The sequence below is a fragment of the Nicotiana tabacum genome, chromosome 14, assembly GCF_000715075.1.
Source record: "Nicotiana tabacum cultivar K326 chromosome 14, ASM71507v2, whole genome shotgun sequence".
Lineage (NCBI taxonomy): Eukaryota > Viridiplantae > Streptophyta > Magnoliopsida > Solanales > Solanaceae > Nicotiana > Nicotiana tabacum.
In genome coordinates, this window is record NC_134093.1 from 77706014 (window position 1) to 77725193 (window position 19180).

Genomic DNA, 19180 nt, shown 5'->3' on the forward strand with positions numbered 1-19180 from the left:
AATGATGAAAAGGAAGAATCTATATTAAATTTTATTAATTTTGGCCAAGATCATATTTTAGAGCTCAAGTCCAAACATATGGACTTATTTTCAAGAAGCGCAAGAAGTCCAAGAATCTCAAGAAGCCAACTTTCCTTCTTTAAATATGATTTATTGTTCTTTACAAGAAAGGATTTCTTGTTTTCTTTTATTGATAAGTTTAGGCTTGCTTTATTGTATTCCTTTAGAATAAGGATTTGCCTTTTATTTGGATTCTAGTTTCTTTTCCTTGTAAAATATGGATTTTACTTTCCTTGTCTTTGGCTATTTTAATTCCTTATTAGAATAGGAAGAAATGTAGTCATCAGAGAAGAGACTCTAGGCCTATATAAAGGGTTCTCATGGCTTGTAGAAAGGAATTCATGTTTTTGGAGGTTGATCCTAATTTGCAATAGAGTGTTTTTCTCTATTTTATCTTCTTTATCCTTGTTTTTGGTTCCAAGCAAGGTATAGATAGTCTTTATCTTATTTTCAGTTGCGTGTGGTGTTTCTTTATCACGTTAATTGATTCCAAGTGGTGACTTTAGGAACTTTTTAGTTCTTGATCATTCAAGAACATGTTTCTTGATCTAAATTCGTTCTTTTGATATCATAGAATTATAACTTTCATTGAACTGGTGCAATATCAATATTTACTTATTTTGAACGAGTAAATAGTCTTTCTTATAGTTCATATCGTCATCTTTCACCTTGTTTTTAATCATCATATTTAAAGTCCTAAAACTTGAGATACGCTATTTTTTGAATTTAGCCCATAAACCACGTTTCGTTTCAAGATCTTGATCCAGATCGGTTGGTTCTTTGTTAACTCGAAGAATCAAATCACGAGTCAAACGAGCTTAATACAGTTCTCACTTCTCAGCTTGCCTCCTTTTGTTGCATTCCTCCTGTGGCTATATAAGATATGTGGAAAAAATTAGTTGTGAATTTGAAAAAGACAAATGGGAGTTTAAAATGTAGAATAACTATGTTCTAAGATTATTTCTTTTTAGTTTTTAATTTATCCCACAGCTACAAACATTTGCTTTTTATTTGCTTAAATTTATATATTGTCGAAATTTAGCAACCCCCCCAAAAAAAAAAAATGGCGCCCAGTTTGTCAAAGTATGTGGAGAGAGCAACTTTGGTTATGCCAGAGCAAAACACGCATCAAGAAGTTGTACTAATGCGCAGTTGAAGCTGTACCATATTAAGGCAGGAGAAAAAATCTCTGTGGCGTCATCAATTGTACTCCTCCTAACAAACTTCCTTTAACATTGAAAGCGAAGTTTCGAGAGCTTCTCAGGCAAGTGATAAAAATTAAACCATGAGGAGCGACAGGGAGGAAGATCCAAGGAATGCTACTGTTGATTCAAGATTCAACCAAACTCTCAGAAATGTTCAAGGGTAATTGATGCCTGTTATTTATTCAGATCTATATAATTCTCATAAACCCACCACTTAGATTTCTAGTAAAATCCCTTTTTTCCCCTATCATTTTAAATGTACCCTTTTGAGGGAATTCAAGTTATCTATGATCAATTGGACTTGGGGAGTGTCTGATCAGTGAACGAGTACGCGTATTCTGTAATCTGAATGGTGGATTTGTGATTAGAAATGCATTTAATATTTATCATTTCCTTTTATGAATTTCTGTGCTACTTACTACTAGGACAAAGAGAAATAGTTAACACCAAGCTCAGTACATTTGTCTGTAAGGTGATATGCCAAAAACTCAAAACTTGGATTTCCAGGAGAATCCTATTTCAAGTGTTCAGCTTTTGAGGATAGTTGAGCAAAATTTAGCCTTTATTTGATCAAATGAAGTTGGGCGACAAGACATTGGTGTATGCAGATGAGGCATCCTTAGGTAGACTTGAACCATTGATCAGTGCCCAAAAGCTCTGCTTCTTTTTTGCCTATGGAGGAATTTGGTTATGCACCTTGCCTAGTTTCTTCACTATTGGTGCTAGCTCCAGCATAAACTAGCAGTAGGAGATGAACAGCATACTTTGTTTGCATATAAAGTGACTTTTTACTTATTTCTTGAAGTTAATGGTTACAACTTTTAATGATACATTTAACAACTCCATTTCCGGTTTCATTAGTATTTTAATAGTTTGCCGTAGAAGAGTTGAGCAAAAAAGAAATGCTGAGGAAAGAAGCCCAAACTTAGCCCCTGAACGTGAACTGCATTGCACATACTTATTGCTTCTTATCCTTTTATTGGATATTGCCATTCTAGTGACTTCTTTTGTTAACATGTCGCAACTTTGTCTCATAGCTATGGCCCTGAAGCACCATCTGAAATCATTATCTTTACTGATTAAAGAAAAAACCCTCAAAAATAATAATCGTTGGTATTTAAGAGTCAAGGATGTTGATTTCTTGGTTTGATTCTTTTTGAATCAGAACACCTTCTTTTTTGCTATAACTTTTAACAAGGAAGTCACAAAAATTATGATGTGATGCAGGTTGCTAAAGGGACGCAGTTTCCCTGGCAAAGTACTGATTACACGGAGGTCAGACCCAGTGGATAACTCAACAGTGAGGTCTCCGGATAATCATGGCAGTCTAAGAGATAGTGAGACGGGACCAAGCCAACAGACAGATGGATCTTTTGAGGTATGACCGGTGCTGACATTCAGTGTACTGGGATTTGTGGTATATCTATTGCTTATATGTATCAGCATACGTAAGCTCTTTTCTTTGTATATCAGGATGAGCTGCAAAAGAGAAGCAATCTGAATGCTAGCTCATCCGCTAGCCAGTCAAAATCGTCCACGTCAAATTTAGAACACACATCCAACGAAGTACAGAAGCCATCGATGGGCTCAAGAGCTACTGATTCAGCTAGGCTAATGAAATTCACCAAAGAATTATCAGCGCCAACTGTTATTCTAGGTACCAAGATATGTTTTTGGTTATATAAACATATATGATTCTTTTCTTGCATAATTTGGCATATGTTTTATGATTTCTTTTTATCCCTCCCTAGGAGCTCCCCACTTTGCTCCCTTGATGACTCGAATCTGCAACCTTAAGGTTGGAGGTGGAGGTTGCTTACCACTTGAGCAAATGTCTCTTGTCAAAATTTGGCATATAGTGGTGAGAGCTTATTATTTGGGAACCTATGGGTGCCAAGATCCTAAAAAGATGTCTTTTGTTTGACTAGTTAATGATTGAGTATCCTTTACATGCATTTGCTCCTGAACTTTTCACTATTAATTTCTTTGAGAAATTGGGAGAAGAATTTCCTTTCTCACCATGAAAAGGCAGTCCCTTTAAGGCGGTCAATCTTCCTGACCCTCTCCCTCCCCCTTATTCTTCTTTTTTCATTTGTTTCAAGTATGCTCCGGGTTTGAAAATCCTTGACATAGGTCCCCTAACAATTCATAAAATATTGTTGCAAATGCATTGAAGATGCTTGGTACCTTTCCCGATCCACCAAATGTGTAACAAATGAGCTTATGACTTAACACAGATGCTATAACTAATTCAAAGGAACATTGATGTAGTGTAGATGCACAAAAATGTAATAATGCGACTAATACTGTTTCTAGACCTCAATGAAAAAAGAAAATATTTTTGTGATAGCTGAAAATGCTCTTGGAGGATTTTTAGAGCATCTTGATGATGCTGTGTGAGAGTTGAAATTCTAGTTTTGCCTACAATAGTCTTTGAGAGGAGAATTTCCTTATATCCCTATGATCTCTCTGCAATTGGGTTTAAAGTTCAGGGTAGGGGATGTAATGCTTAAATTAGTATGCTTCCTTTGTTCCTGGAAATGAATAGATGCAGGAAAATGTTCCTGTTCACCGCACCTTGTTGAGATGGGGGAATGGAATTAGGTGATGCAGCTTAAATCTGAAGAAGATAGAAAGTTTGAGCCGCTCGGAACTTCATTATCAGTTGACTCTCAGGATTAAGTAAAAGACTAGGAGAAAATCCATCATGCAATATTTAACAACAGCTACAAGTCTTCAGAAGTTACAAATTAAAAGAAAAAACTGATAATACTAGATAAAAGGTTTCACCTGACCTTACGACTTCAATACAAACATTTTGACAGGAACTCCACTAAGACACCTACCCAGTAGGAAAGAAAAAGAACTAGAAACTAGTATGTAACCTGCCAAAAGTAATTTATGGTCTATCAAAAATTACAATGCTCATGAACATAAAGTACCTGTTACCCATGAAAGAAAAATGTTTGATGAAGCGCTAACTAATCTTGGTATCCTTGAAATTAGAACTTTTTTATAATAATAGATTGGGACAGTTAAAAAGTATAACTTAAAGAAAGGCAATAAACTAGTATGCACCCAAGGGTGTGGCCTAGTAGTCAATGAAGTGGGTGAAAACCATGAGGTCGCAGGTTCAAATCCCAGCGGAGGCAAAAAAATACTAGGTGATTTTTTCCTATCTATCCAAGCCTTGATGGATAGAGTTACCTAATACCTGCTGCCGATGAAATGGGAAGGTTCATTTGCGTCAAGATTTTGAGCGGCTCATTGTACGCTTACTTGAAATTCTTACTATACCTAAAGAAGAGTTTTGATCTCCGGCCAAGGATAAGCCTTTTGGAGGCTCGAAATTGTCGTAGTGGCCTATTACTACATCCCTCCCTGCCACTTTAAATACTATCATTGGCATATCCTTTGGCACGTTGATCACAAAGGTGATGCTTTCTTTGGCTTCCATTCTTTAGTCTCACGGGCTTTGTGAATTTTCACTAGCTAAGGCCTTTAATGTTCAGACTAAAAGAGATCTACACATATCATAACCGAAACTACTGTTTCTGGTTTGCTCTCACACGGTTTTTGATCTTTCTTCCTTCTTGATGACTTGCATAGATTTGAAGATTTAGTAACTATTGTTTGTTACAACTTACAACTTGGAAAGCTATTTTGTTAATTCTCAATGCTATTACCGGTCTGATTGTTGCATTTTCTTCTTTATGTACTTCCCAACTTCTCTTGCAGAAAAATTGCGAGAATTAGCTTGGAATGGTATCCCATCATATTTGCGACCCAACATATGGAGGCTTCTTTTGGTATGGTTCTAATTAACTTTATTTTTCTGGAAAAATTTTAGGTCAGTAGATACGAGGAATTATATATTAATATGGGATCAAGGAGATGCTGAAGTACAAGAAATAAAGAAAGAAAAAAGAAAAAAAAGAACGAAGATAAAAAAAGGGGGTAAGATCTTGAGGGGTCCACAACTAGAAATGTAATCTAGTAGCTGGCAAAAACCTTCAACTCCTTCCATCAACTCTTCCTTATATCATAATGTTGATTGGCTTGATTATTAGGGAAAATTTGATTTGATTCTGATTGATTGTAATTTATTTTCCTTCTTAAAATAGTCATAAGACCTTGTGTATAAATACTTTTGCTTAGGGATGTAAGAACATAAAAAAGCCTTTTCTTCTTCTCAAATCTACATGGTATTAGAGTCATTGCTGCCTTTTTGATGTGAGTTATCTCCCTCGCAATACTAGGGTTCCGTTTTTATCAAAGAGACTTAGGGTTCCGGTGTGGCAGTTAGCTTTCTGGTCAGATCTGCAGTTTTGCAATGACTTTTTCCGGAAATATTTTCAGATCTCGGGTCGTAGGCCTATTCCGACCCTTTCCATCCAAGTTTCGGCAGATTCCGGCCAGGCAGAATTTTTACGACTAGTTTTTCGGTGGGTTTTTCCGGCGAGATCAAGCAGATTCTATCTCTAGAAGTTTATTTCTATATTTCTTAATATCCCTATTCGATTTTTTGACAGTAAGGATTATTACCTGTTCAAACTATTTCCAACCCTTTCCATCCAAGTTTCGGCAGATTCCGGCCAGGCAGAATTTTTCCGACTAGTTTTTCGATGGTTTTTTCCGGCGAAATTAGGCAGATTCTATCTCTAGAAGTTTATTTCTATATTTCTGAATATCCCTATTCAATTATTTGACACTATGGATTATTACTTGTTCAAACTATGGGTGATACAAAAACAGATAATAATTCTATGTCTCTAATTAGTGCTGTAAAATTGGATGGGGCTGATACGTATCTTTCTTGGTCAAGATCTTGTCTAATTTTTATCAAGTCTAGAAAGTTACTTGGTTATATTACTAGATAAAAGAAAGCACCTGCTGTGTCTGAACCTAACTATGGTCAATGGGATTTTGATAATTCCCATGTTATGACATGGCTTTTGAACACTATGCACCCCCGAATCTCTAAGCGATATTTATTGCTTGATACCACTAAAAAGATCTGGAATTCAACTAGGGGCACTTACTCTCGCAAGGGAAATGATGCCTAGATCTTTGAGATTCGAAATAAAATTCATGCTACTGAGCAAGGTGAGTTGACTATCACTGATTACTATTCCGAATTAAGTGGGTTATGGCAGGAAATTGACTATTATCAAGATCTCCAAGCGAATTGTACTGATGATGCAGTTCTCTTTCAACAATTAGTTGAAAAGGAAATGGTTTATGATTTTCTGGCCGGTTTGAACCAAGAGTATGATCAGACCAGGGTTTAAGTTCTCGGTAAAATTCCTTTACCTTCTTTTGCGGATGCATACTCTTATGTTCAACAGGAAAAGAGTCGACGAGGGGTCATGCTTTAGAGGGTGTTTGGATTGGCTTATTTTAAGTGCTTATTACCTTTTAAGTACTTTTCTAGTTTTTGGTGTTTGATAATGATAAAAGTGCTTAGAAGCACTTATTTTTAGGCGTGAAAAGTACAAAAATAAGCCAAAAGCCAAAAGTTGAGTATTACCAACTTATGGCTTTTAGCTTATAAGCTACTTTTAAAAGCCAATCCAAACACCCTCTTATTCAGCACCAACCGAGAAGTCTGGGTTAACTATGTCTCATGAGCAACCAAGGGCAATCACTTCTGATAAAGATCACATGCACTGTGATTATTGTTTAAAGCCAAAGCAAAAGAGACATGCTGGAAACTGCATAGTAGGCCAACTAGAGGTCGGGGAGGAAAATGTATAAGTCCATCAAGGGTTCAGGCGAATATCAGTAAATGTGGAGACATCCAAGGAAACTGCTTTTGGAGAAGCTTTGTCTTCAGACGAAGTTCAGCATCTTCATCGTCTCCTGAACAAACTTGATTCTTCTAATGTTTCCATTTCCAATTACGTGTAGTCATGTATTGCCTTTAATGCTCACCTTAATTCTTAGATTATTGATTATCATGCGAATAGACACATGACAGGCTCCTCTAAAGACTTTCAAAACTACTCTCCATTCCCAAAGGGGATTATGTCAGAATAGCCAATGGCTCCCTAACTCTTGTCTTTGGAACAAGTTCTATTGTCTGTACACTTGATATTACATTATCATCCATTCTTCATGTGCCTGAGTTTCCTATTAACCTGTTAGTGCCATCACCAAAAAACTAAATTGTAGTGTCGAGTTCTTCCCTGATCATTGTGTTTTTTAGGATCTTCAAATAAGGTAGAAGATTGGCAGTGATAGATTGCATGATGACTTATATTGGATTCATAGAACTCGAGACTTTGGTCGGGCCTTTTTTGGAGGAACTAAGGATGTCAACCAAGAACTAATACAATGGCCTAAACGGTTGGGGCATCCATCATTTTTTGTTTTAAAGAAGTTATATCCTAGTTTGTTTTCCAGAACTGAGTTTGAATCTTTGTTTTGTGATGCTTGTGAATTTGCCAAGCATACAAGGAACTCTTATCCTTTAAGTGACAATAAAAGTGCAACTCCTTTTTCGACTATTCATTCTAATGTATGGGCTCCTACTCAAACAATTTCTTTGTTGGGTAGTCGATGGTTTGTTATTTTCATTGATTGTTACACAAGGATGACTTGGGTGTATTTGTTAAAAGCCAAAAGTGCAGTTTTCTCCTATTTTCAGTCATTTCATAAGATGATTTGTACTCAATTTGAGGCTAAGGTAAAAATCTTGCGAATTGACAATGGCACAGAATGCATTGAAAAATATTTTGGTGCTTATTTGGAGTCTTATAGGATAATCCACCAAACTAGTTGCCCTTATAGGCTTATACCAGTGCACAAAATGTTGTTGCTGAAAGGAAAAATAAGCATTTGTTAGGAGTAACAAGATCTCTTATGTTTACTATGAATCTACCAAAACCTTACACCTACGAAAATCAGGTGAGTAACAATTATATCCCTTCTGAACACGAGAATAACCAAGGAAGACACACTTAGAGCACAACGAGCTATCTTATCTTTTCCAGGGACTAAGTTATGAACGAAACATGTGCTCCCAAAAACACGAGGGGAAGAGAGTATAAGGGTGATTGGGGAAACAATATTGAATGCGGAATCTGATTCTGGATGGGAGATGAAGGCATCCGATTAATCAAATAACAAGCTGTGAGAACTGCATCGCCACAAAAACGCAACGGAACATGAGACTTAATGAGAAGTGTGCGAGCAGTCTCAATGAGATACCTATTTTTTCTCTCAGCTACCCCATTTTGTTGAGATGTGCACGCACAAGATGTTTGATGAATGATTCCTTGAGAGTTCATAAACTGCTGAAATGGGGAAGACAAATACTCTAAGGCATTATCACGACGAAATGTGCGGATAGAAACCCCAAATTGATTTTGAATTTCAGCGTGGAAGGTCTGGAAAATAGAAAACAACTCAGACCGATTTTTCATCAAAAATATCCAAGTGCACCTGGAATAATCATCAATGAAACAAAGTAGCGGAATCCCAAGGTAGAAATGACCCGGCTAGGACCCCAAAAATCTGAATGGACTAAAGTGAAAGGTGACTCCGCTCGATTATCGGGACATCGAGGGAAATGAGAGCGAGTATGCTTACCAAGCTGACATGACTCACACTGTAGAGTGGATAAGTGAGATAAACCAGGTACCATTTTATGAAGTTTTGACAAACTAGGATGTCCCAGCCGTTTATGTAATAAATCTGGTGAATCAGACAAGTTGTTGAAAGAAGACAAGATGTGAGTCCATGTAAGTTAGCAAGGATAAGGTAATAAGTCCATTTGATTCACGCCCGGTACCAATGATCCGCCCTATACTGCGTTCTTGTATAAAAACAAGGTCATCAAGAAATAAAACAGCGCATTTAAGTGATTTGGCTAAGTGACTAATGGCTATGAGATTAAAAGGACTACTGGGAACATAAAGAACTGAATCTAAATGTAAGGAAGGAAGTGGACTTGCTTGACCTATTGTAGTTGCCATGGTTTGAGACCCATTGGCCATTGTGATTGTTAGAAGAGCTTGAGAATATGAAATAATAGTGAAAAGAGATTTGTTACCAGAAATATGATCAGATGCACCTGAATCAATGACCCAAGAATCGGAGGATGAAGATTGGGAGACACAAGTCACGCTATTACATGTTTGAACAACGGAAGCTGTCTCTGAAGATGTCTGTTTACATGCTTTGTACTGAAGCAACTCAATATAATCCGGTAGAGAAACCATCCAACTATTCATAGTATTGGATCCCATGTCGCTACAATTAATTTCTCAAATTCTTGACTAAAAGTTGTAGGGTTAACTTGAAATAGTGGAAATCAATAACTCCTAGAAAACCGATGAAATATCTGGGAAAACACTGTTCACAACAGTGAAAAATAACAGTATTTACGCTGGAAAACACTGTTCACGCCGGAAAATTCCAAAGTTGTCGGAATCTGTCGGAAACAGTACTGGTGGACTCGGAATTGCTGTGCGAACAGGCTGTCCTGAAGAAGCTCGGCCAAAAAATGGCCAGAGAAGCACGCACGCGCCGGTGTGTGGGACAGACGCACCGGTGGAATCACAGATTTGGGTGGCGCGTGGAGGCGCGTGGGGTGTCTGTTGTCGGAGAATCTTAATGGGATTTGGTCGCTGGAGTTTTCCGAGTCTAATGGTGGTGTTGGTTTGTGCACAACACTCACCAAACGTGAGATGACACAAATCAGTCACTTAGGTCACCGTAAAATTGCACGGTGACTTAGTTTTTTCTTCCCGGATGTCGCTGGAATGACGCACAAAGATCTTTTCTCACTAATGCTCTGATACCATGTGAGAAAGCACGGGAGAAAATATTATTGCTTCTTATTCTATGTTACAATGAGCCCTATTTATATGTATACATAACACATAACCTACTCCTATTACATACGGGACTATGACCAATTTCATATATTCACATAACTATTCTAACATAGAGAATCCCGGAGATGGTTATCCTAGAATAGGACTTCTTACCCTACCAAGATAGTTTGTAATCCAGGATACCTAGGTACAAATTATCTATGAATTATTTAAGAAGAGAAGTTGAACAAGTTGAAAGAGTGAAGCTAGATTTGCACTCTGGTGACAAACTTTGGAAGTAATGATTCACTTGTAAATGGGCCATCTTATGTCACTGCATTGGGCCACCAAAGACTGAAACAGAGGGGGCAGTGAGCTGTACATTTCAAGTGCAATCCCTCTTGTTCCGCAGATGTTCGATGCTTCTAGTGAGGATGGCATGCCTTCCACTATCATTTCAGTGTGGGCAGAGCTATTACTGATAGGATGGTTGTGACATATGCACAATGTCAAGCTATGCAACTGTATAATCTCATTACCCATTTGTAGCATCAAATGCATGAACTTATGTTTAGTTTTTGTGGAGTCGTACACTCATGTATAGTTTGATTTGGTGGCCATGTTCTGTCATATACTGCATAAGGTTATTCTAGGAGAAGCAATGACCATGCAACGTAGATTAGTAGTCTTAGATGTAAAGCTTTAGAGTAGAGTGAGAAATGAGACGACTTGCAAGCAACCACGAACTAGGTGGTGGGCATTAAAAGGCGCTAACCGATTAGTGTTTTAAGAAAAACTACGGGAGCAGGGAGCTCGAGACTTAGAGGGAGACATAGACATCTTGTGGAAGGTATGTCACGTTGCATTCGAAAAGTAGCAACTGAAGTGCTAGGTATGTCTAAAGGTCTAGGACTTCGACCACAGGAATCCTGGTGGTGGAATGAGGAGGTACAAAGAGTTACTAAAGCTAAAAGAAAGTGTTATAGGAGGTTGCCAAAAGCAGAAGATGGAGAAGCCTTTGAAGAATACAAGATATCTAAGAGGGAAGCTAAAAGACTATTAGTAAAGCCCAAAGGAAGCTGTAGTGGCTTATACTAAAATCAAGGGACACGAGAAAGGGAGAAAAAAATGCTTAAACTAGCATGACACGTCCGGGAGAGAAGAAAGGTAAGGATTTAAATCAGGTGAAGTGTATTCTCAAAACATATTGACAGGAAATAATGAGATCAAGGAGAGATGAAGAGGCTATTTTGATCTATTGATAAACTCGAACCAAGAGAATAACATTTTAGACCTCCACGCGTCTGTGTAGATAGAACTTTAACTACACTCGTTTAATTAAGCCGACAGAGGTAAAGGACGCCATAAAATGTGAAGATTGAAAGCTTGTGGTCCAGATAGTATCCCTATAGAGGTGTGAAAGTGTCTTGAAGAGGTTGGAGTAGAATGACTCACCAAGTTATTCAATGTTATACTAAGAAGTTGTAGGATGCCCATGGAGGAAGAGTACCCTGAATCCAAATTATAAAAACAAAGGAGATATTGAAAGTTGTGTGAACTATCGTGGCATTAAACTCATAAGTCATACGATGAAATTCTTGGAAAAAGTGATAGAACTTGGACTTAGGAACACACAAGAGTGACAGAGAGCTAGGTTGGGTTTTTTTTGAGGGATAAATAATTTATTATATAGATATTTGCACTAAGCCAGTGCAACAGGCGTAATTACAGGTTGTGCAAATCAGCAATTGCGTCTAAAATATCATCTACATCTGGTACAAAAACTAGTTTGCACCAAAAAGCGATCAACAAAATGCAATTAAGTTTAAGGCACTGTATATTCTTCTTTTGCCTTAAAAAATTCTGTTGTTTCTTTCAACCAGACAGACCACCTGATAACTTGAGGAACAGTGTTCCAGGTCTTTTGAGCTTTCTTGAGTAGACCCTCCCTTGTCCAACACTTCAGCATTTGAATTTATACGGAGGCTATATTCCTGCTATGGAGATTGATGGAAATTTATCGCGAAAGGAAGAAAGACCTACTGATGGTGTTCTTGACTTAGATAAAGATTAGGATAAACTATTGTGAAAGGTCCTTTGGTGGGTGATGAAGAAGAAAGAAATTCATATCAAATATATAAATGCCATAAATGATATGTATGACAGAGAGCGTGAAAATAGTAGTAGGAGATACAAAGGAGTTCCCAATAAAGTGGGTCTAACCATGGATCGGCATTGAACCCCTACTTGTTTACCCTAGTAATGGATGAGCTAACCAACACAATATAAGATGAGGTCTCATGATGTATACTATTTGTTGATAATATTGTGTTAATTACAAAACTAGCGAGGTGTCAACCAAAAGCTTGAATTATGGAGAAACACTTTAGAGAGTAAGGGTTTTAGGGTAAGTAGGAGTAAAGATTGAATACATGTATTGGAAGTATAGTCAGCATGAGAAGGACAAAGTTGAGGTGAGACTGGAAGGGATTTGCGCTGCCAATGTGCAAGCAGTTTAGGTATCTAGGCTCGTTATTTCAAGAGAATGAAATGATAGATGAAGATGTTACTCATAAGATTAATAACAAGATGGTTGAAATGGAGAAGTGCTACCAGGGTGTTATGTGATAGAAAGATGCTTACCAAAGTGAAAGGTAAGTTTTATAGAACTATAAGACTGTCAATGTTATATGGTAGTGAATGTTGGGCCACTAAAATTCAACATGTCCAATAAAAGAGTGTTGCAAAGATGCCTATGCTAAGATGGATGTACAGTCATACAAGATTAGATAAGATTAAAATGACTACATTCGCTAGAAGCTGCAAGTAGCACGCACTGAGGATAAAATCCGAGAAGGTCGCTTGAGATGGTTTGGTCATGTATTGTGTCGACCTACAGATGCAGCAGTCAGTGGGTGTGAAGCTATGGTGAATGAAGGTGTTAAAAAAGGACTGGGTAGACGTAACATCACATGAATGGAAGTTGTCTCGTAAGACCTACAATTCCTTGGAATCAATGCAGCTTAACTAAAGATAAGATACAATGGAAGAAAAAGATACATATAGGTACTATTTACTAGTTGGGAATAAGTTTTAGACTTATTAGATAGCTTATTGAATATAGCTTATTACTTATATATATATATATATATATATATATATATATATATATATATATATATATATATATATATATATCCAAACAAGTTGGGGTCGGCTATATGAATCCTCACTTCTTTCTTTAATTCAACTCATATATATATATATATATATATATATATATATATATATATATATATATATATGAGTTGAATTAAAGAAAGAAGTGAGGATTCATATAGCCGACCCCAACTTGTTTTCTAGAAGTTGGGACTCTCCTTTGTCCTGGTACTCAAGAATACAACCAACCTATAAAAGTTCTTAAAAGATGTTTTATGCTGATAAAAAAGAGTTCTTAAAAGATGTTTGTATATGAAGCATTTCATGCGGTGGTTCCCAAGGCTTTGGTCTAGTGGTAAGAGTGCAATGCGATGTGTGGGTTAAGCGCATGCCACGGATTCAAACCATGCTGCAGATAAAAGTCTGGTATTTTTCAATCTCAAAAAAGAAGTCTGGTATTTAAGAGAAGGGTAGAGGTAGGGGTCTGTCATCCACTGAGCTTCGAACGTGCGCCATTGGCCCTTTAGCATTTCTCGGTTAAAAAAAAAAGAAGCGTTTCATGCAGTGCCGTTGTATAATTTTTTTGATATTAGTAATCTCTGGTTAACCTGTAGAAGTACTTAAAAGAATCTTGTATATGAAGCATTCCATGCAGCGCTGTTTAAAATATGAGTTCTGATAATAGTAGTTGCTGGTTTTGGTATTTATTTGAGGATATATTAGCCTATCCTGTGAACTTCTTGTGTTGAAATTGAGCTTTTAGCCAGAGCTCGCTAATCACTTGATCTCTGCTTCAGTTTGCTAATATTCCTGTACACAAGTTTGCTTGCTTCCTACATTGTTTACAAAACCTGCCAAACTAGATTGCGGGTTTTCTTATTAGACATAGTTTGTTGCTTTTTATGAAATTTAAATAATGAGCTGAGAACAGGGATATGCACCCCCTAATTCAGATAGAAGGGAGGGAGTTCTGAGAAGAAAGCGTCTAGATTATCTTGATTGTGTTGCTCAGTACTATGACATTTCAGATATTGAGCGCACAGATGAAGAGATCAACATGCTTCGGCAGGTATTATGGATGCTGTTCTTTTTAATTACATCGGGGGAGGGGGAAAGGGGAAGGGGAAGCTATGCTACTGATGGGGTTTGAACCCTCCACCTTTAATGTGGAAGGCAGGGAGCTCACCAAGAGAGCTAGCCCTCAACCCCTTATAGATGCTGTTGGGTTGTCTGTTTTGATCTTTTTTATGCCTCACTTTCCGGATGTCATCAATCATATAACTACTACTTTTCTTGTGCTATTAGATTGCTGTTGACTGCCCTAGAACGGTGCCTGATGTTTCTTTTTTCCAACAAGCACAAGTTCAGAAATCCCTGGAGCGCATACTCTACATTTGGTAAACTATTTCTACTTCTCCGTATTTGTTATCTGTAACATTCTCCTTGAATCCAAAGTTTCTCTACAAAGGGAAGAGGAAAGAAAATATTACATTCATTTCTTTAGTTAAGATACGAGTGGCAAACATGCGGGTCGGGTCGGATATGGTTCGGGTCGAAAACGGGTAATAGAAAAACGGATAAATTATCCGACCCGGCCCATATTTAATACGGATAAAAAATGGGTTAACCGGCGGATAATATGGGTAACCATATTATCCATGACTTTTTGAATATGATCACTTTTGGGATAATTCCTAGTGTCTCAAACTTGAGCAACCCCCAATTTGAGGCTTTACAAACTTAGAAGTTAGACCCATTGATTATCCATTGGTTACCCAATGGTTATCCATTTTCTAAATGGATAATATGGTTCTTATCCATATTTGACCCGTTTTTAAAAAGTTCATTATCCAACCCATTTTTTAATGGATAATATGGGTGGTTAACTGTTTTCTTTTAACCATTTTGCCACCCTTACCTAGAACTATTCTTTAATCTCAAATAGGTAGAAACACCAAAGATTTGCAAAACCGAAATTGGTAGTAGCCATTCGGGATGTGCGTTAGTCGGATTAAACGGAAAAACCAAAGCAAAGCGAATGTTTTGGTTTTCCTTTTTTTATTTTTTGGTCTTAGATAAAAATTTATGATTGTTGGTTTTCGGTTTAAATTCGTATTTTTTAAAATAAAAATTGAAAAAAACAAAATACCGAATTACTAATATATACTTTTTATTTTTATTTTTATTTTGCACTTAAATATCTTGTGTTTTTTAAAATTTAGGGATTTGCTTGTCTTAAGCTTGGACTCTTCTTTCCTAGTTTCCATCTTTCTGTCTTTCAGTTTTCTTACTTTTGCAACTACAATATACTTAACGTTTGGTGCCACAGTATGTCAGTTAGCAGAAGATATCGTAAACGAATTTTCAGATAAGATCTACTTAATTTATTTGTAATTTTTAATCAACTACCGAGATTATATCCTTATTTATCTATATGTTTGCTATGTTTGACATTTTCTGAGAGTGTGAAAAATGGTTTCAAGTTTTTCAAACGATCATTTCCGAGTATAAGGTGACTTTCGTTTTATGAGTTAGCTTGATTAATATTAAGGATCTCTCTTCCATCAGAGAGTTCTTGTAAGCGAACTCACAATTTTTGTTGTTTCATGAACTTATCTCTTTTTTTTCAGAAAGCACGTACATCTCGACAAGTATATGTATGTATGGAAAGAAAAAAGAATCATGAGAAATTTATGATCTCCTCTTCTTTATAGTTACTGATTTATACACCAAGTAGCACACTAAGATTTTGCTATGTACAATACCTTGCTCATTCTTATAACCAAATAAAAATTAATGATTATAGCAATTAAGAGAAATCCAATAATCCAAACCAAACCGAATCGAAAAGAGAGAAATAAAGCCCAAACCGAATTTTGGTTTTGATTGGATTGCTCATCCCCGTTCAATATTGGATCAACCAATAGGGGGCCGTTGCACTGACCTCTTTTTTTTATTTATTCAATGCAATAGGGGATAAGTATCAAGTAAATCGGTATAAGTGGTTGTGCTCTCGCAACTGGAAGCTTGGCAGCACTAAAACACAGTTCAACCCCTATCTGGAGTGCGAAAACGGAAAACTGAAAAAGTGGATCCAAATACAAAACCAAATCAAAACCGGAATGCACACCCCTAGGCCGTAGTAGCCATCCCCTTAAGGGTGTCCAGAAAATAAAACTTAAAGAATAGAAGATGCATGGGCATCCGTTAACCTTTTTTAATTGCTCATGTTGGTGTTTTGTATGCTCTCTCATATGTTGGTGATTTATCATTTTCCTTTCTAGGGCCATCCGGCACCCTGCGAGTGGATATGTGCAGGGAATAAATGATCTTGCAACACCATTCTTAGTTGTTTTCTTGTCAGAACACTTAGAAGGGAGCATTGACAAATGGATGATGTCTGGTCTGCCTTCTGAGAAAATATCTGACATAGAAGCTGACTGTTATTGGTGTCTATCAAAATTGCTTGATGGGATGCAAGACCATTACACATTTGCTCAACCAGGAATCCAGCGCCTTGTGTTTAAGCTAAAGGAGCTGGTTAGACGGATAGATGGTAATATCCTAGTGGTTTCTACTTTATTTGTTTTTTTTAACTACTGCATAATACAAGAAATCTGGAATTTGGTGTCAAACAGTACTGATTTCCTATATGTGAAACAGTGATTTATTTTAAAGGTTAAGCAAAAAAAATTTCAGCATATTATATGTTTATTTATGTTGTGAATAAGTTAACTTTCTACGACTGTGAAAAAGGACGCATACCTCTATGATTGGCATCATTATGAGGGTGTTTTACTGTTGGAACCAGTATTTATTTCATTCAATTTGTCTTGGCCAGCTAAGATTGTTCTGTATTGGTTGCAATGGGTTACACATGTAGGTATTTTCTATAATTTGTTGATGGAGGTGGCTGAGATTGTCTTTTGATAATTGGAACTTGAATCACGTGAACATTTGGACATGGTAAAGACACATTACAAGTTTTATGTTACCATTCTAAAAAAAAAAAACGCATTACAAGACTAGTTACTAGAAAATGTTAAAAGAAGCTGATAAAATGTTGAATTTCATCAAGTGTAAGAAAACCCTAATTTGCTTCCGAAGTATTAGAGGTTAACCATGATTAAACTGTGGTTTTTGAGGTAACAAAGTACGAGAACTGAAAGTAGGGTGACTAAGAAATGGCAGCATAATTACTGTTCTCTCCGTCCTGTCTATATATATTCTTTCAGAAATTTTTTACGTGACATGTTATAATTTTGATATTTGGTTCCTCCCCATTTAATAGAACCTGTGTCAACACACATGGAAGAGCAAGGGCTTGAGTTTCTCCAGTTTGCTTTTCGCTGGTTCAACTGTCTCTTGATACGCGAGGTTTGTTTTTCTGCCTTTATCATATTAATTTTTTTTTTCATCCTTTTCCTAAGTTCTGCATTGTTGATAAAGCCCTTTTCAGGTGTCATAGTAAAGAATACCTTAAGACAGAGACCTAATCAATCTATTCTTGCAGATCCCTTTCCATCTTGTTTCTCGATTGTGGGATACATACCTTGCAGAAGGTGATGCGCTGCCAGATTTTCTTGTATATATTGCTGCAAGCTTTCTGCTCACAGTAAGATTTCTCTTAATATCTGCTTGAGATTTATGTGATGACATTGATGGTGTGTTTGGTATGAAGGAAAATGTTTTCCAGGAACTGAGTGGTTTTATCACTTATTTTCCCATGGTTGGAAAACATTTTTCAAAAATATTTGCCTTTCATACCAAACACTCCCTGAATCTTACTGGCATTACATATATAGAAAAAACACACTAACACAAACACACACTCTTTTACCTTATTTTAGAAAGAAAGGTTTGTTAGACAAGTCCAGAATGGATTGGTAAATATCGAATTGAAGGAAACAGGGTTCAAGTATTATTATAAGTTATAGGCACCCCTTGACATATGACGCATGGTCTTAGACCATGCAAAGAAAGAATCTATCATGGGTATCGTTACACAGTATTCCAGTCACTGACCCAAAACCTCTGTTTCTTGTGACCAGAGTGTTATTTTCCTGCGTATGCATTATAAGTCTCTTGAGCAGCAGTAGTTCTTCATACTCTTTCTAATACCAATTTTATTTTCCATACACAACTGAATCTTAGAGCGTTCCTTTGCCTGTTCTATTTACTAGACCTGATATTCCTATGAAGAATTGCTGTTCAAGGAGCTTTGCTATGTATATTTGCTCAATGTTGTGTTTATTGTGCAGTGGTCAGATAAGCTGCTGAAGCTTGACTTCCAAGAGATGGTTATGTTCCTTCAGCACCTTCCAACTCATAACTGGAGCCATTCAGAGCTTGAGATGGTACTTTCTAGAGCTTACATGTGGCATGCCATGTTCAACAGATCACCCAGCCACTTGGCTGGCTGAAGTGGATTTTTTTTTTTAATTTTTGTTTCAACTTTTTGTATTTTCTTATCCGTTTTTTTGTTTTTGTAAAAGTCGTTCAATTTTCCATTGTTGGTTTTCCTCTTCTCGTTTAGAGCCTAAATCTGCTATTGCATTCACTACCAATTGTTTCTTTTCTTCTGTATTATGATTTGTAAGATGTGTATGCTAAATCCTTATCATTATATGTTGCCTTTCATTAGAGAGAATACATCAAATGTAGAAAAACTGGAAAGCTTGCTTGTTAACTTCATATATGTGATAGCTGTATATTTCAGTCTGCTCTTTACTTGAATTATTCGATCTTATGTGACTTGCAAAAATCAACGCGCTATTTTGATGGGTGTCTACGAGCTTAACAATGAAGAAAGTTTTTTCTAGTTTTTAACACTCTTGTTTTATAGTTATCGCTTATCTATTTCTTCTTCCGTTTGTCAGTGTTCCTTGTCCCTTTAAGCCAAAAGCTGAAGGAAAGTGCATAACCTATTTGGGT

General features: G+C 36.8%; 1 protein-coding gene across 1 annotated transcript; it reads left to right on the forward strand.

Annotated features, from left to right (window-relative positions):
* The first annotated feature begins 965 nt into the window (after window positions 1–965).
* On the forward strand, window positions 966–18957 carry LOC107822926 (uncharacterized). Its single transcript, XM_016649514.2, has 10 exons — window positions 966–1425; window positions 2493–2643; window positions 2739–2922; window positions 5004–5074; window positions 14178–14315; window positions 14552–14643; window positions 16531–16802; window positions 17538–17623; window positions 17760–17861; window positions 18508–18957. The coding sequence occupies exons 1-10, from the start codon at window positions 1346–1348 to the stop codon at window positions 18667–18669; spliced, it is 1338 nt and encodes a 445-aa protein (XP_016505000.2). The 5' UTR covers window positions 966–1345; the 3' UTR covers window positions 18670–18957.
* The last annotated feature ends 223 nt before the right edge of the window (window positions 18958–19180 follow it).